The following is a 16,199-nucleotide window of genomic DNA, read 5'->3' on the forward strand; positions in this document are numbered from 1 at the left end:
AGTTACATTTTGTGCTGTGGAGAATGTGTTGACAGCGTGAGGAGGCACCAGAGAAGAGGAGGTACAGGGAAGCAGGTCGATAAAGATATAAAATATTTAGTGGTTCTGTGTGTAATAAGAACTTGGTTTTCATCATGCGCATACATTCTATACAGTTTTGTAGATATGTGTGTGTTTGTTTAGGCCTCCTTAAGATTTATTCTTACTGTATTTCAGCCCGAAGGCTGCTGGGATAGGCTCCAGCCCCCCCCCCCCCCCCCCCAAGACCCTTAACAGGATAAGTGGAAGAAAATGGATGGATGGAAGGATGGATGGATGGTTTGTGATGGTGGTGACTGTTTAAAAAGAAAGCCTGAACGGTACATTTAGTATACTGTAATTAAGTCTGACTTTTGATTAAGTTCCATCAATCCTGACTCGGTTTCATTACTTTTATCATCATAACTTAACATTTTAGCTTAGGTTCTACATCGCGTTAAAGTACCAATGTGGTTTTCCTTACACATTTGTATTACACTTCAGGGTCAATTGAAAATTCACACAAGTTTGTGTCTGATCAAAGGCTTTCTGAATATAGAGAGCCATCTCCAGCCAAACCTAAATCTAAGCTGTCTTTATAAGTAGGTTGTCATTTGATTCTTTTTAATCAATTTCTTTATACTCTCATAACCTGCAAACATTTCTTGGGAAGATTTATATCAGCGGTTTAAAATGCTGGACAAGAGAACATTACTTCTAAATGCAGAAGGAGTACTGCATTATTACAACTGTGTTCATTATCAATAAGTGCAAGTAATTTAGGAGTTTGAGTTGAGGGTCAAATTGTGGTGTTGTGGAAAATTATATCTTACACTGAGCAAAATGTATCGTTTCTTTTGCTCCAGTATATTTCAAGTGTTAACTTCCTATTGGTGCACATACAAAAAAACAAAACAAAACAAAACAAAACAAAACTAGGTGAAACACAAAAAAAGTGTTACAAATATCATGCAAGTTGATGCTTAATTGTTGACATGATGGTGTGAGCGAGCTCTAAGGACAAAAACCATGCGCAGACTCAACCCTTCATCTTAAATATTGAGGAAGGAATCTTGACAACACTGATAAGTATGCTCTATAAACCAGCAGAGTTTGGAGGCTACCTTGATTTCTCTAGATTACACAGAGGATGACAATTGCTAATTAACCATAGGGATGAAGTAATACATGAAATATGAAGTGTTTCCCAAGTATATTTGGATATGCTTCATGAAGTGTTATGACTTGTCAACAGAAATCCACAAACTGGAAGTAAACCCAATTACTGCATTAAATCACATCTGTCTGCATGTTGAAGTGGGAAAAATGCATCAAGCTCGATTGATCTTACTGCTGCTTCGCCATCTGGATCTCCTCTCCATCACCCAAATCACCCACTTTCAACTATTTCCACTGGGGCTTGAGACCCAAATTGAATATGTCCAAATAAGATGACACAGATAATTCCCATGATCATTTGGACCATATGTTACCGTACTTGGAGACTGCTAAGGGATTTTCCAACTTTCAGAAAACTTCCAGAGTTGGAATATGCTGTGACAGTGATGGATGGATAACTATATGGTGTGAATCAGTGAGGTACACCTTAATGAGCCCAATAAAACAATTTATTTAAGTTAATAATTGTGTGACACGCTTGCTTGTTTTAATCTAATGAGCAACCTGGGTGGTTGAAACACAGGAGCAGTGTAGGCATAAACAGATATTTTTTTCATGCAAGATGTGCAGTCTTCTTTATCAACAATTACGAAGTCCAACTTCCAGTGTAAAGTGGCAGGCAGATAATCAGAGCGATGTAATTACCACTGTAATGTAGGAGGTGTTTTTAATTGCCTATTTTTGTGTTGTCATCCAGAGCATGAAATACAAATTTTTCATTTGGATTAGAAATTATATATATATATATATATATATATATATATATATATATATATATATATATATATATATATATATATATATATATACACATATATATATGTATGTATGTATGTATGTATGTATGTATGTATGTATGTATGTATGTATGTATGTATATGTATATATACACACATACACTGTATATATACTGTATATGATGTGTTTACATGTCAAAAGTCCGTGCAGATCTGGAGTCAGTAGCCTGATTTGCTGCCTTGAGGCCTAAAAGATGCCGAACACTCAAGCATCAAAACTGCCTTTGCTACTGACAAGTGCAGGCTCTCATTTCTATTGGATATAGCCCAGTTATTCTTCGATACAAAAAGCAAAAACAACCTCCAATGTGCATCTCCACCTCAAAGCCAGAGATGAGATCACACTACATTGGGTCATGAACTCATGTAATGGGAATACATGACATTTATTACAGGAGCATTCTTTTCTTGCTTGTTCATTTTCCAGCTGCTGACTAATCCTACAAGGTTCACACATACAGTCAAGCTTGTGCAGTCTAATTATTGAAATGGAATAGAGTAGAAATATTGCATGATTCTTTATTGTTGTGTTTGTGTTTCAGTGCAGTTTACCACACATGCTTGTTGCTGGCAGGGAAGGAAAAGGAAGAGGCATGCAGCGAGGTTAAAGCCTGGCTCTCACGCTCTGGATTCATCATACTGACTGGTGCATGACCTGGGCCTAAACACAACAGCTGGTGGTCTGAGGAGCCTGAGGTAGAGCTCCAGGGTGTGAGATGACCAGCCCACTCATTTACTGTTAGTTTACACTGGGGACAGGAAACAGCAGGGCTCTGGGAGCAGGAGATGAGCCTGGCTCCTTTTCAAATTCTGGCACTCTCCAGAAGCCAAAGAATGAGGTTGCGCCAAGAAGCATCACAATGGCAGATGTTTCATTTGACACACAGAGAAAGTCAAGGTTCCAAAAGATGTAAACACTGGACATAGGCTTGTCATGCTATTAATCTCAATAAAATGTTTACAGCCCTTTTCCACCAGGCCTAGATTAATGAAATCTAAGCTATTCAGGCCGTGGATAGTCTTCGTCAAGCCTCATCAACATTTTCCAGACAGAGACTTCAAGCTGGTCCTTCTCTGACATTAAGGTTATATGAGCTTGTCACATTTGTCATGACTACAAGTCTCCCTGGAGATACACTGTCTGTGGAGCCTCATTCAAATCCATGGTGTGAGCTGAGATATCTTTGCCAGGATCTTAAATTTACTGTTGGTTCGCCCCTGCTGTACTTTAGTTCCAGATGATTTCTGATGTTGCTTTTTAGCACTTCACAAGTTATTAATCCAACCTGCTTCATTACAATCAAATTTCATGAAATACATTACACACTGCCATCATACAGGGGAAAAAAAACAGCAGTTATATACGAAAATAAAATACTAACACAAATTTCAGAGCAAACCAAGCAGTTATAGTATTTTTTTTTTTAAATCACAACTCATTTGTTACCCTCTCTCTCTCACACCGGTTAGCCCAAGGTTTGATGTACACTTCTTCATTTCTAAAGAATTGATCATCATAAAATCAGTGCATCACGACAGTTTGCAGTGTCACAGAATGAGTGCTAAGAAGGAAATGAGGCAACCCAGGGTGAAAGAAGACAGGCCCGACCTTTGACACATTCATCATATCCTCTGAGGAATTTTACAGCAAAGCCTGTTATTTAAAGTCATAATTAAAGTGCAGAAGTCTGACCCGAGGTTAACAGCAGACCTCTACTTCTTTTGCATCAATATAAAATAATAATGATCTCTGATGTGTGTCTCAACCTCATCGCCACAAATGGGATCACACTAAATTGGGTTCTAAACTGCTGAAATTGGTACAAATGTCCTGATTTATTACAGGAACAACATGCTTTTCTTGCATGCCTTGTCCAAGTTAACAACTAATGGTCATTTATGAAATATTCTGTATATTCTGGAGTGTTGGAAGGACAACACTTTGGTTTTCTACTCTGCAGCGATGCATTTGGGAGCTGCTGCAATGCTGCTGACATGAAAAATAATAATTGACTTGAATAGCCTTCTGGTTTACTGACTGCACAATTTAAGTGTACCACATTGCCAAAGAGCAATTTGTTCCTGTTGTGGTGATCAAGTGCATTCAACTGATAACCCATTTATTAGAAATGAGAGCAGCATAAGCAACACCCAACTTAACACAATCATATTTCAAGCCCATTTTTTCTTCGTCACCCCTTCCTCTATAATTTCATGGAGAAACGGCATGAGTACAAAAGCTTCCACTTAGCATTAGAAATAAAATGTAGCCATTAGCAGTCATTTTGTACATCACATGTAGAAAATGATGCGATTAAGATTGCATTTTAGTGGCTCCTCTGTTCATAATGAATTTGTACATCCTATTAACATACAATTAATTGTAATGTCTCAAAAATGAGGAGTATGTTAAAGAGCACCTTAACATCATTTGTTTGGTTTCAGACATGCAGATCCCAGAGACCTACTGCATCCAATTAATAAGACATGAACTAAATGTTCTCTGGAAACACTCAAACTAGTTTGAAATTGTGACCAAAAAAAAAATCAATTTTTCAAAAAACGTCTTTCATGTTATGATATTTCCTATCGTTATGTTTCACTTGTTTCATTCACTTTAACAATGAACCTCCAAAGTACATGGAAAATTAAGCAGTAAAGTCATTAAAATGACTTAAGTGGAGAATTAGCAGAGTAGTGCACTACTAAAACATGACGTGAGGTAAAGATTCTTTTCGGGAGCAAAAGTGCGACAGAGAGGAACAGAAACATTTTTAAGCCAGAGTTTCTATTGTGTTCATAATGGTGGGCTCATGTACATCTTAAAATACAGTTACTGTGGATAGCATTACACCCACTGAGTAACAAGCTCTACCAAGTTGTTGTTTTTTTCCCTGAAGATGCTTCATAAACTTCCTCTTCTGTTTGCTATTGATATAATTTCTGCACTGAGAATTCTGAATTACCAAGAGATAATGAAAGCACTAGAACCCTACAGAAGTTTTGTACACATGCCAGGTGAAAATACATCAAGAATGCCACAACGTGGTTTTAAAAAGCTTCTCTTTAGCACACCAGCTTCAGTGGTTTGAAAGCGTTCATTTTGTTTTAATTGTTTTGAAGGTTAACCAGTAAGGTATGAGGTTAGGAGATGTCTACAGACGTTGGCCAGAACTGAACCATGTTTCTGTATTATATATTTAAAGGGCTGATGTGTGAGATTTGCACCAGGTTATACCGCCCCTGGCGATTGTAACTGATTTTTAAAAATTCCTGACGTAAGCATGAACAACCTGACAGACACGCAGAGGAAGGTGGAAACCACTGAGAGAGACGATGAATAGGTTCATGGGTTATTTTCATGGGATCTTTACCAGCCCGATCGTATGAGTTACATCTTCAAAGGCAAAGTAGCTCACCCACACGTTTTACTTTATATAGAAGTTTACAATAAGTTTTGAATTCTTGTGTGTTTGAGCGTAAGCAGTTATTGTTGTAGTACTCAAATATTTTATATCCAGCTTCTGCAATTCATTGACTAAAAGCATCCCTATATTTAGAGTCATGAATGACGTTCACAGGCCTGAATGTTGCCCACTGCTTCCCTGCTGTTTGTACTAAAACACTTATCTATTTTGGAGAGTCTGGACTATTGATTTTGATACATCAAAAGCCCCCCCACAGCTTTACTATACCCCAACCCCGACAGAGAAGTTTCAGTGGTAAAACATGTTTGTTTCTTCAGGGAAACACCAATGTCATTGTCAAGTCTGTGACAACAGTGTCACGACTGTTTTCTGCATTTGTTGACTCCTTCCAATGTTTCCATGACAATTTTGGCACACCATGTTTATTTGTATTTAATGCTTGTTTTCTTCCAAGTCACTGAGGAGCTGCAGATCACCTCAGTCATGTGCACTTGTCTGTGTCTGAAAAACAAAAATAAAATGTCCCTGGTGTGAAATGTATTTGCATCCTTGACACATGTGTGTGATACACCCATACGGGTTTTCCCTCAGCGCTCGGTGGCTCTCATCTCTGCAAGTCTCATCATTGGTGTCAAGCTTGGGACTTCTATTTAAAAAAAAAATGACCCCAGAGGTAGAAATCTCTATGGCTAAAGGCAAGACCATCAACAAAACAAAACATCCAGTTGAGTAACACACAATAAATAATGGTAGGAAAGCCATAAACACCCACTTGGCCAGAGGGTAAAAATAGAAGTCATTAGTGTTGTCTCAGAAGTAAACACTATTATACATGTCTGTAGGTCAATCCTCAGGGTCTGCCCTGCATAAACATCAGCAGGTAGACCATCCAATAATCCTGAAATGTCTGCACACTGTTCCCTTATACCAACAAATGTGTCAAACTGAAGCCCACTTTAATCAGGAGAGGAACCCCAGGGGGACATACCCGCAGTGATGGAATACCACTTTTCTAGTTATCTCCTCTTGTCATCCAGGTATTTATAGGAGTCCAATGTGTCTTCCATTTTTGTACAGACATGTATGAAAAGGTTTCATGCATCTAACACAGGCAAGTCAGTTCACTAATCCTTCAAATTCACAGGACTATATCCTACCTGACGGCTCCATTGTATCCCAGAGGCCCCCCCCCCCCCACCTCACACAGCTGCCACTTAAGTCATGATTTCGCTGCATGATCAGTCAAGGACACGAGTACATGCTTCTTCTACAGAGTCAATTCATTTCCTAACTTGCTGTCTCTCTCACCATGCTAATCTAAGAACAGACAATCACGTCTTTCCTTTAACTTATCACTGTTATTTTCTGGTTCCTCTTGAGGTTTGAGAGGGTAGAGATCCTTAATCCCCCCTCTATTACTGATTTAGGCCAGCACTTGATTGAAAAGTGGAAAAAGTGCTGTAGTAGTCCCCTTCAGTAGCTGGAGGCTTTTCACACTACTTAGAAAACACCATACATGGTGCTGAGGAAGGCTTCCAGGAAGACCATATGCATTTCAGGCATGAATGCCTGAGGAGGGCTGACACATTCTGCAGGTCAGGACAACTGTCAGACATTCTCATTCACCGAATCTAACAAAGGCGGAAAAGTACAGCTGGAAGATTCGTAATCAAACTCATTTGAATGTATCATGCAGACAATCTGTCTTTCTCAATGAAAAACAAAACACATTTCTCATTTTCTACCACAATAGAGATGCAAAGCAAAAGAAAAGTGAGGCTAAACTGCTGCGTGCACACACACACACACACACACACACACACACACACACACACACACACACACACACACACACACACACACACACACACACGGCCTAATCTCCCTCACATCTCATTAACCGTTCTCTCTGAAGATGTATACAGGCTGGCAAGAGACGTATTTCCAATTTGGCAGAGCCAGGAGCATCTTAATGAGCTTTGGAAAAGATGCCCTACAGAATTTGTATAGGAATATTTGCGAAGCAAGGGTTTTTTTAGAGTGGTATTCCCACACACTCATTTAAGGTCTCATGTCATTCCATTATTTAATGATTAAGCATCTGGCTGAGCATACATCTTAAATAAACCCCAAATTTATTTGCATACCTGCACTGCATAATAAGTAAATAAAACAATAGATTGAAGCAACAGATAGAAAGTCGATTAGGTGCTCCTACAACAACATGCAGTGACGTGACACCAGGAAATCAACTGTAACTGTGTCAAATCCTACGTGTTGTAGTATCGTTCAGAATACCCAAAACATCACCCAAAACACAACAAAAGATCATGAGATGGTTCATGATGAAGATGCTGCTTAAAATCTTTAAAGCTAAAATTTTAGCAATGGAAGGGTTTTCATGTCTATTTGTGTAACCCCACACTGATCCAACTGATTTACTCCAATTTTGAATAAATTTATACAGATAATCAAGTTAAATCTGAAAATCAAATATGTGTCTAATATAAAAAACAACCCATTAACACAAAAGGATGACCCTTATGCATTGCATCAAACTGTGATGCACAGAATAAATTAAATTAAATAAAAACAATGAATAAAGTGCGCATTAAACAGGGGGCAGTGCAACACAGAGCAGGACTCAAATGATATGGTGGGGATACTGCGGGTGGTGGACGCCTCCAATGGTCTCCGTCGTGCCAAACAATCCAGCGTGGTTTGTTTTATGGCAGAAGGTAGCGGAGGGCTCCCTGCATCAGCTGTGTGCTTCGCAGACAAGTGACACTTAAGACTGCTCGTACTCCAGTGGAAACTAAATTCAGCTTTACAGTGTATGCATGCCACTTTTTTCCTGTGGAGTCTGCCATCTGGCAGGGCTTTGAAGTTGAGCTTTCCATTTAAAACTGACCTATTCTTTTCCATGTTAGTCCTACCTTAACATTCATCTGCCTCGTTTTTCTTTTGTTTTTGTTTTTTTTGTTTACAAGCAGCAACCGGCTGCATCTCGCGTGTGTGACGAGTGGTGCGTTCACATCTGGTTTTCCTTGAACTACAGCATGGTCAAAGGGTCTAAAAGCACCGTGAGCGTTAATCACGATAAAAAATGTATCAGCAATAAAGGGACGTTGGGTTAACTAGTTAATGACGCGTTAACACTGACACCTATAGTATATATATATATATATATATATATATATATATATATATATACACACATACATATATATATACACACACACATATATACATATACACATACATATATAGACATATATACATATATACATACACATATATATACACACACACAAATATATATATACATATATACATAAATATACATACATATTTATATACACACACACACATATATAAATACACATATATATACATACATACATACATATATACACATATATACATATATACACACATATATATACATATATACACACATATATACACATATATACACATATATACATATATATACACATATATATACATACATATACACATATATACATACATATACACATATATACATACATATATACATATATACATACATATACATACATATATATATACATACATATATATATATACATATATACATACATATATATACATATATATATACATATATACATATATACATACATATATATATACATACATATATATACATACATATATATATATATATACATATATATATATATATATATATACACACACACATATTTACTAGGGCTGTAATCTCCCAGTCGACTGGTCGATTTATTAGTCAATAAGTTCTGGCTCGACCAAAATTCTGATTGGTTGATTTTTGCCACGTTAATTTCATCAGGAGGAAAGTACCGAAAGCACCCCTGTTTCACAAATAACAATCTATCTTTTAACACCCCCTTGTTTTTGCTATTTTGGACTCGCCCGACCCGTTAGAGACAGACAGACGGAAGAGTACTAGAAGGCCAACGTCTGTTGGTTTGATGAATGTATATTTAATTTTGACCGCTTCATTTAAAGTCAGTCCCTGTCCACCATGTCAAAGACATCTGCAGTGTGGCAGCTTTTCATGAAAATAATAATGGAAAAAAAGTTGAATGCAAAGTTTTTCAAACAACAGTTTGTGTATCACAGCTCCACTACAAACACGACGTATATCCTAGAAACGGAAAGCTAACTTGTCCACCTTAGGTTGCCCTGTCAGTTTTGAGTATATGAACATATCAGAATTGACAGTTTAATGTTTTAGTCTAATAATTGTTTTGTTTTAATTGTAAAAATTCTTACCGTGGACTTGCCCTTTTGTGTTTAAGTGTAAAGTTTTAAGTTAAAAGTCTATTTGTGTCTCAGCCGCGGTGCTGAGCTCCTCTGGTCAGTCTCGCTCTGTGCGCAGGACAAATGATGGTCAATTATAATAACGTGACAAAAACAATTGTCTAAATATTCCTCAACAGGTTTTGTGCTGATAGTTGACACAGTATAGTTTTCATATATAAAATTAGTCGATTTTTAGTCGAAATTTGAGGGCTTCAGTCGACCAAGAATTTCTTTGGTTGATTGCAGCCCTAATATACACACACACACACACACGCATATATGTGTGTACATATATATATATATATATATATATATATATATATATATATATATATATATATATATATATATATGTGTGTGTGTGTGTGTGTGTGTGTGATTTTCAGATCCCTAAGGCTGGTCCTGTGTTTTTCACTCAGTATTCACAAGGGTTTTTACAATCATGTAAGTGTTGAGCAAAGATCTGCTGACAGTCATGTTGGAGGGAAATGAGGAACAACATGCATTTAACACACCCATGTCGAGAGTGATGAACAGATTTGACAGCAAGGGATTTACATGACGAACAATTATGTGCCACTTCATAAAAGCTAACAACTGATCTGTTAAGAGAAATCAAATATTATTATTTAAAGTTTCAAAGGATAAACCCCAAAGGTAATTGTTTTTTCTACAGAAAGGAAACAGAAGACTTGGGCACTGCATTAATAGCAACTGCGGCACATCAAGTGATTTAGTTTCAAAGTTGTAGCAAACAGCCAAGTCTGCCCAAGAGAGTCCCAACTGCTCTGTCTAAGTAGATGTTGATATTAACTGCAAAGCCTCAGAGCAAAAGCTCCATGGCAAGGCCTGACTGAAGCCCTCAGAGCCGGTGTTCATGAACAAAGGGCTGATGATCAAGCAGCGTTTGTGAGTCAGAATGAACATCTGACACATGTACACACAGGGATGCATGTAAGCAAGTTATGCTGTTGGTTGATGCTATGCAGCACGGGAGCGTAATGGTACCCTAACAACAGAGGAGAGTTATCACAAGATGAAGCTGCCGTCTAAATAGGCTGCCAGTTTCAGACACTGCTCATTAACCTAACGTAGTGGATTCCACTGGCACTCAGTACGAGCTCTTAGAAGAAGCATACTGGCAAGCATCTGTGACACCTCCTAATGTATAAAGAGTCTAAAGGCAGCACAACTGCAGTCCAATTCACCTACTTCTCAGTTACCTCATGTCTACATCAGGCACTTCAAAGAAGTGCAGTAAGTCAAGTAGTATGAAGAAAACATGACATCCCTTCATGAGGCAACAAGATGCAGTGCGCCAAAGGTTTCTGCTTTATGTAACAGTTGTTGTCGTCGTATTTTCCTTGAAAATACTGCTTATATATCAAATGACATACATACAACCTTTAATAGATTGAGATAAAGGATGGCAAAAACGCACCAATAAATGACTTGACCTGACGGTGCAAGCCTTGAAAAATCGATTTGGGGTTTCAGCTCTGATGGTTTACCAGGTTCTTTATGTCCTGGATAAGTTTTATGACTCTGGGGCCCGTGAGACTCATCCACCACTGCTGTAATATTTCAATAATGGATGGCTGCAGAATTTAGATAGTAGCTGTGTAAATGTGCTTATTCAAAAGTGCCTGACAAAAATGCCTTGGAGAAGAATGCAACCTTAATTTTAGAACCCCACCAACAAACACACTGACATGCCTACATTTATTCGTTTTAGAATTTAAATATTTGAATTCAATTGACATTTAAATTACACAGCATTTACATTTAATTAAAAGGTAAATCATGGAGTCTGTAATTAGCCTTTTGTATGTTTGCAAAAGCTTACATCTGTGTAAATATGTGTGTTTAATTTGTCACCTTTTAAATCAAGTAACTTTGGTGACAGAGAACTGTCAAAATAATTATCATATGCAAATTAGAGCATGCAACTTGAGGAGGCCACCTCTTCAGAAGTATTAAACCTGCATGTTCTGTATCTAGAGGCACAGCAGTTGCATGACACGGCAAATGATGGAGGGATAAACACTAATGCTGCTCATGCAGCTTACTACACGTTTGTATTAGCATAGCTAATTAGGCATAATTGAAGGCTTTCTACTATTCCATCTCCTGGGGCCTATATCTAACCTCTGTTGTATTTATGCAGAGGTTACTTGGAGACAACAAAATCCAATTACACACAGCGCATAGGCTGTAAATGGATTGCTATTAGGATTTGATCAAAGCTCCAAACACATTGATGTACAGTGTTGTCAAAAGACCCGCATCGCAAACAGCTAAAGGTTCACAGAAGATGAGACACTGAAAACTCCACATGATCTGATAAAAACCTGTCGATGTTTATCTCACTCATTTCCAGCAAGTAATTTGTCAAACTCTGGAACCTTCCTTGAGCTGTCTTAAGAAACAACTGCACATGATGTCCCTGAATGCAGAAAATATTCTAATACTGTTGAATGTATAATCCAGATATAAAATGACATGAAATGAATCCCCTGTATGCTTCAGTCAGTTGCCTCTACTTTACATTAAGAACTGACCTGCATTCATTCATCCAAACTAAAACCTCTTGTTGCACATATTGGTCTACAAAGCTATTCAAAATTACTTTCCAGCCTGATGTCAAACAATCAATGGAAACCAATGTGTTCATTTTGGTTTTATCAGTTTATTGTGGATTTAAAGAGTAAATTTATACGTAGGAGGTTAAGTTGACTATATCGCACAACGTTCTTTTTTATTTCTCTGTTGATTTCACAGATTGGCACACTTGGTTTCTTGGGTATTGTCAACATCTATATTTTCAGCACCTATGCTTCTTTGTATGTTTAAATGTAAACACAATAGACTATAACACACAAACACATGTACCCTCATCTACTCAGCATAAAAAAAAAATCATTGTGCCTTCCATCCAGTGAGGCTCTATTTTGTTAAGCTCCAACACTCAAACAGGTCTCATTTCTCTACGCTATCATCAAGGACAACAGAGAAGTAATCATTTTTCTAATCATTAAATTAGCATTTCTTGTATAAGTTTATATAAAAATAAAGTTTACAGTTATTTTCAATTTTCTTTCCACCCTCTGATATTCATTAGGACATTAGTGTCATACTACTATGTCCTCCTCCTGCCTTCTTTCAAGTTGAAATGTAGGGAAGAGTGGACTAAATGTACCCAAGCGGGGAAAAACCACAACATAGCTAAAGACATAAATCACTGTGCAACAGTGAGAAAAGCTGGCAAACTAATATGATAAACATCCTATATTCATGATGAATGGTTCCCCCCATGATAATCAAAAGATGAAAAAGTAAACAATTCTGACATTCAGAAAGTATTAGCAAAGTCAAACCTCATATGGCTTTGTTGGCACTCTTTAATGATGCTGCCATTAAACTGAGATTTTGACCTTTTTAATTGTATCAAGCATATTAACTCCTAGTATAGAGTCACGGCTGTTAACACACAAGCCTCCGTGGCTGCTCGGGAGTACATCCAGCTCAATATGTCAGACCACATTTAATGAACTCTTCCCATATCATGCTGCTCATCTCAGTTCCAGGTTGTAAGGTGAGGTGAACAATAATGAGGCTACCTCTTTATGCTTTGATGGTTCTGCCTGCAAAAGGTGATTAGACGTCATTTGGTTGGTCGTTATTTAGTTGACGGGGAAAACTGATGAGATTCAGTCAAGGAACTTCAGTGGATTTTAATTCAATAAAATGCTATTGAACCCTATCCTTTCCTATGATCACCTGTGCCTGACATTGCCAGTTATCAATAGAGTCTCTATGTTATCTGTAAATAGGAAACAGATTAACTTAAGGCCTCCCCGGTCCCCTCTTTCCTCTCATGAAGCACACTACTGTATGTTTACTGACTAATCTCCTCTCCTGCTTTGACCATAGATGTGATTACTGCCACACAAGAGATAATAAAAACCACATATCTCTGCTGTACCGAGGATCGTGATTCAAAACCTAAACTGCTGCCTTGAGAAATATCAAAAAAGAAAGACAAAAATTTAAATTAAAAAAAAAAATCCACAGTAATGGGATTGCTTGGAGCTGAGTGCATAGAGCCCCCTACTGGTAAACAGTATTCACTCTATAACAAAACAGAAGACAAGCTCCAGCCAGGAACGTCTGTTGAATGTGAGCAACAGGTTTGTCTTCTGGTGTTGCAAAGTCTGTCTTTAACTTGGCCGGCTCTTTGTGCTAAAGACTGAGCGAGCTGTGAGGGCCTTCATACTTCCATCTTCACGTCACTTATTTTGGTGTTACCACTGGTTTTGTGTGATATGTGTAACCTATGGGGGAAGTTATCTTTCTGGGGGGGGGGGGGGGTGACAAGGGTGCAGCTAGAGATTTTGTGTCTCATTAATGCACATAACATTGGGCCTCATGAACCATTTAATATTTTCTTCCTGCCCTTGAGGCACTCAAGGAGTGATGAGTGGATTTTAAACAATTCCGGGTCAAAATTTAATTTTGAGTACAAATGTGGTGACTGTGCAATTTATACTTAAATATTACTAACAATGTTGTTAAATCTAATATTGGCATTATTTATCATTTTATCAAAAGGTAAAATCATAACTAATACACTCAGCATCTTTTTCATTACCAATGAGCAATAACGGCCTTTAATAAGACAATAAGCTCCACTCTACCACAATGGCATGCCTTTATATCAACATAGTAACGTTCGAGGCTGCACTGATGACGTCTATCACGTAACATTTTGCAATAACATACTCATATCTCACATGTATCCTCTGATGGAATGAAAAGATGACAGCAAGTAGTGACGCTCAACTGTTTGAGGGGATCAGACAGGTCAGCGTGTGTGTGTGTGTGTGTGTGAGTGAGAGAGAGAGAGAGAGAGAATGAATGTGTGCGTGGCAGCATCCTCTCATTGTTTGATCTGAGGGCAAAGCAAGCCATGACACGTGGGGAAGGAGGCGAGATGCTGCGGTGTTTGCCAATATTCGCCTACCTGATATTTCCTGATGAGGTACATTGACAAGGCTGAGTCCTTTCGCGTTATATGCTTGTCTAACTTCGCTACAGCTCCGCGCTTTGCTCTCGCCAGCGAACGACAGGGACAGCACCGACAGAGTACATAAGGCGACTTGCAGCCTCCACATCGCATACATCAGTGAAATCCTTGATGAGCGTTCACACAAATACAGCTCCGGGAGAAATAATTTTAAAAAAAGAAATCCAAGAAGGCAGCTTGCAAGATTTCTCCAGTGAGTGTCAGATGTTCATTCAAAAAGAATAAAAAAAAATAAAAATTAAACTCCTCACTTTATATTCTGGTACGTCCACCTCATTTCAAAAGCGTCCAATCTTCCCCTCGACAAGAGGCTCCAGGTGAGTCCCAGCTTGAGGAGGCAGACGGTGATCTCGGAGAACTTCTCCCGCACACGCTGCAGCCTTGCGTGTCTGTGTGTGTGCGTGTGCCAGTGTGAGGAAAGCAAAATGAATCGGAGACACACGCCGCACGACGAGCGGAGCGCAAGGGCAGGGCAAAACATAGAGTGGAGTGGCTCTGACTTCAGCAGCTCGCTCGCATCCAGGGGCTCCGACTGTCCTCCGTTCCCCCCCCCCCCCCCCCCCCCCCACACACACACACACACACAGCTCAGCTGTATCTTCCACACACACATTGGCAACGACGGATGTAGGTCGTGTAGGCGACGTAATTTACTTTCTGCATCCCTTTGCGTTGCGTGTCCACAAAGATGGTGAAATAAATCATTTCCTTCAGATTAGGAAACAATTTTAACCACCGACATAAAATATCACAATATTGAAAATGTCATGTACTACACGTGCTTCATTTTTTAAAGCAGGGATGCATGATAATGGATTCAATCAATATTTACTCGTGTTGATTTTAACTTAAAAAAAACAAGTTTAAATACTCGATAGCAAGCATTCAAAAAATGGCTTTTCAAAACATCCGGTGAAGCTGTACATTTTCCAGTTTCCTCATCTGTTGGGCAAAGAGGAGACTTGAGCAAAACCAGGCCAGTATCTCTCAATGCCAATGACATTACAGGCAGGTTTATACCAGCATGCATTCCATGCTTTGTCTTTTTAAAACATCTCTTTTTCTAATTTTTCGGTCAGATGTCTTGACAGAGCTGTTTTTGTCTTCAATGACCCCTCTCCAGGCCTCTTTTGTCTGTTGCTGGAAATTAGACTCCAGGCACATAAAGGCTGAATCCCAGACTGCCTGATCTGCTCAGCCTCAGTGTGGAGGGCTTAACAGCTGAAGTCTCCCAAATGAAGGAGGGGAGTGGACAATAAAACCCTTCATCTTCATGAAACTGACTTCACCAACATGATTAGGTCTCAGTGCAACAGTTGATTGAGAATGGAATAAACGACCAACAAATAAGGTTCCCTC

General features: G+C 38.5%; 1 protein-coding gene across 2 annotated transcripts in view; it reads right to left on the reverse strand.

Annotated features, from left to right (window-relative positions):
- gpc6a (glypican 6a) overlaps positions 1 to 15,384 on the reverse strand; it is a 145,437-nt gene extending 130,053 nt beyond the window's left edge. For both annotated transcript variants that reach the window (XM_086181310.1, XM_086181303.1), the window contains exon 1: positions 14,778 to 15,384. In XM_086181310.1, the coding sequence (XP_086037436.1) occupies positions 14,778 to 14,937 (160 nt within the window). In that variant the 5' untranslated portion in view covers positions 14,938 to 15,384. The remainder of the gene's footprint in view (positions 1 to 14,777) is intronic.
- Between the last annotated feature and the right edge of the window lie 815 nt (positions 15,385 to 16,199).

The sequence above is a fragment of the Aulostomus chinensis genome, chromosome 2, assembly GCF_037954235.1.
Source record: "Aulostomus chinensis isolate RoL2024-O1b breed Wild chromosome 2, RoL_Achi_v1.0, whole genome shotgun sequence".
NCBI lineage: Eukaryota > Metazoa > Chordata > Actinopteri > Syngnathiformes > Aulostomidae > Aulostomus > Aulostomus chinensis.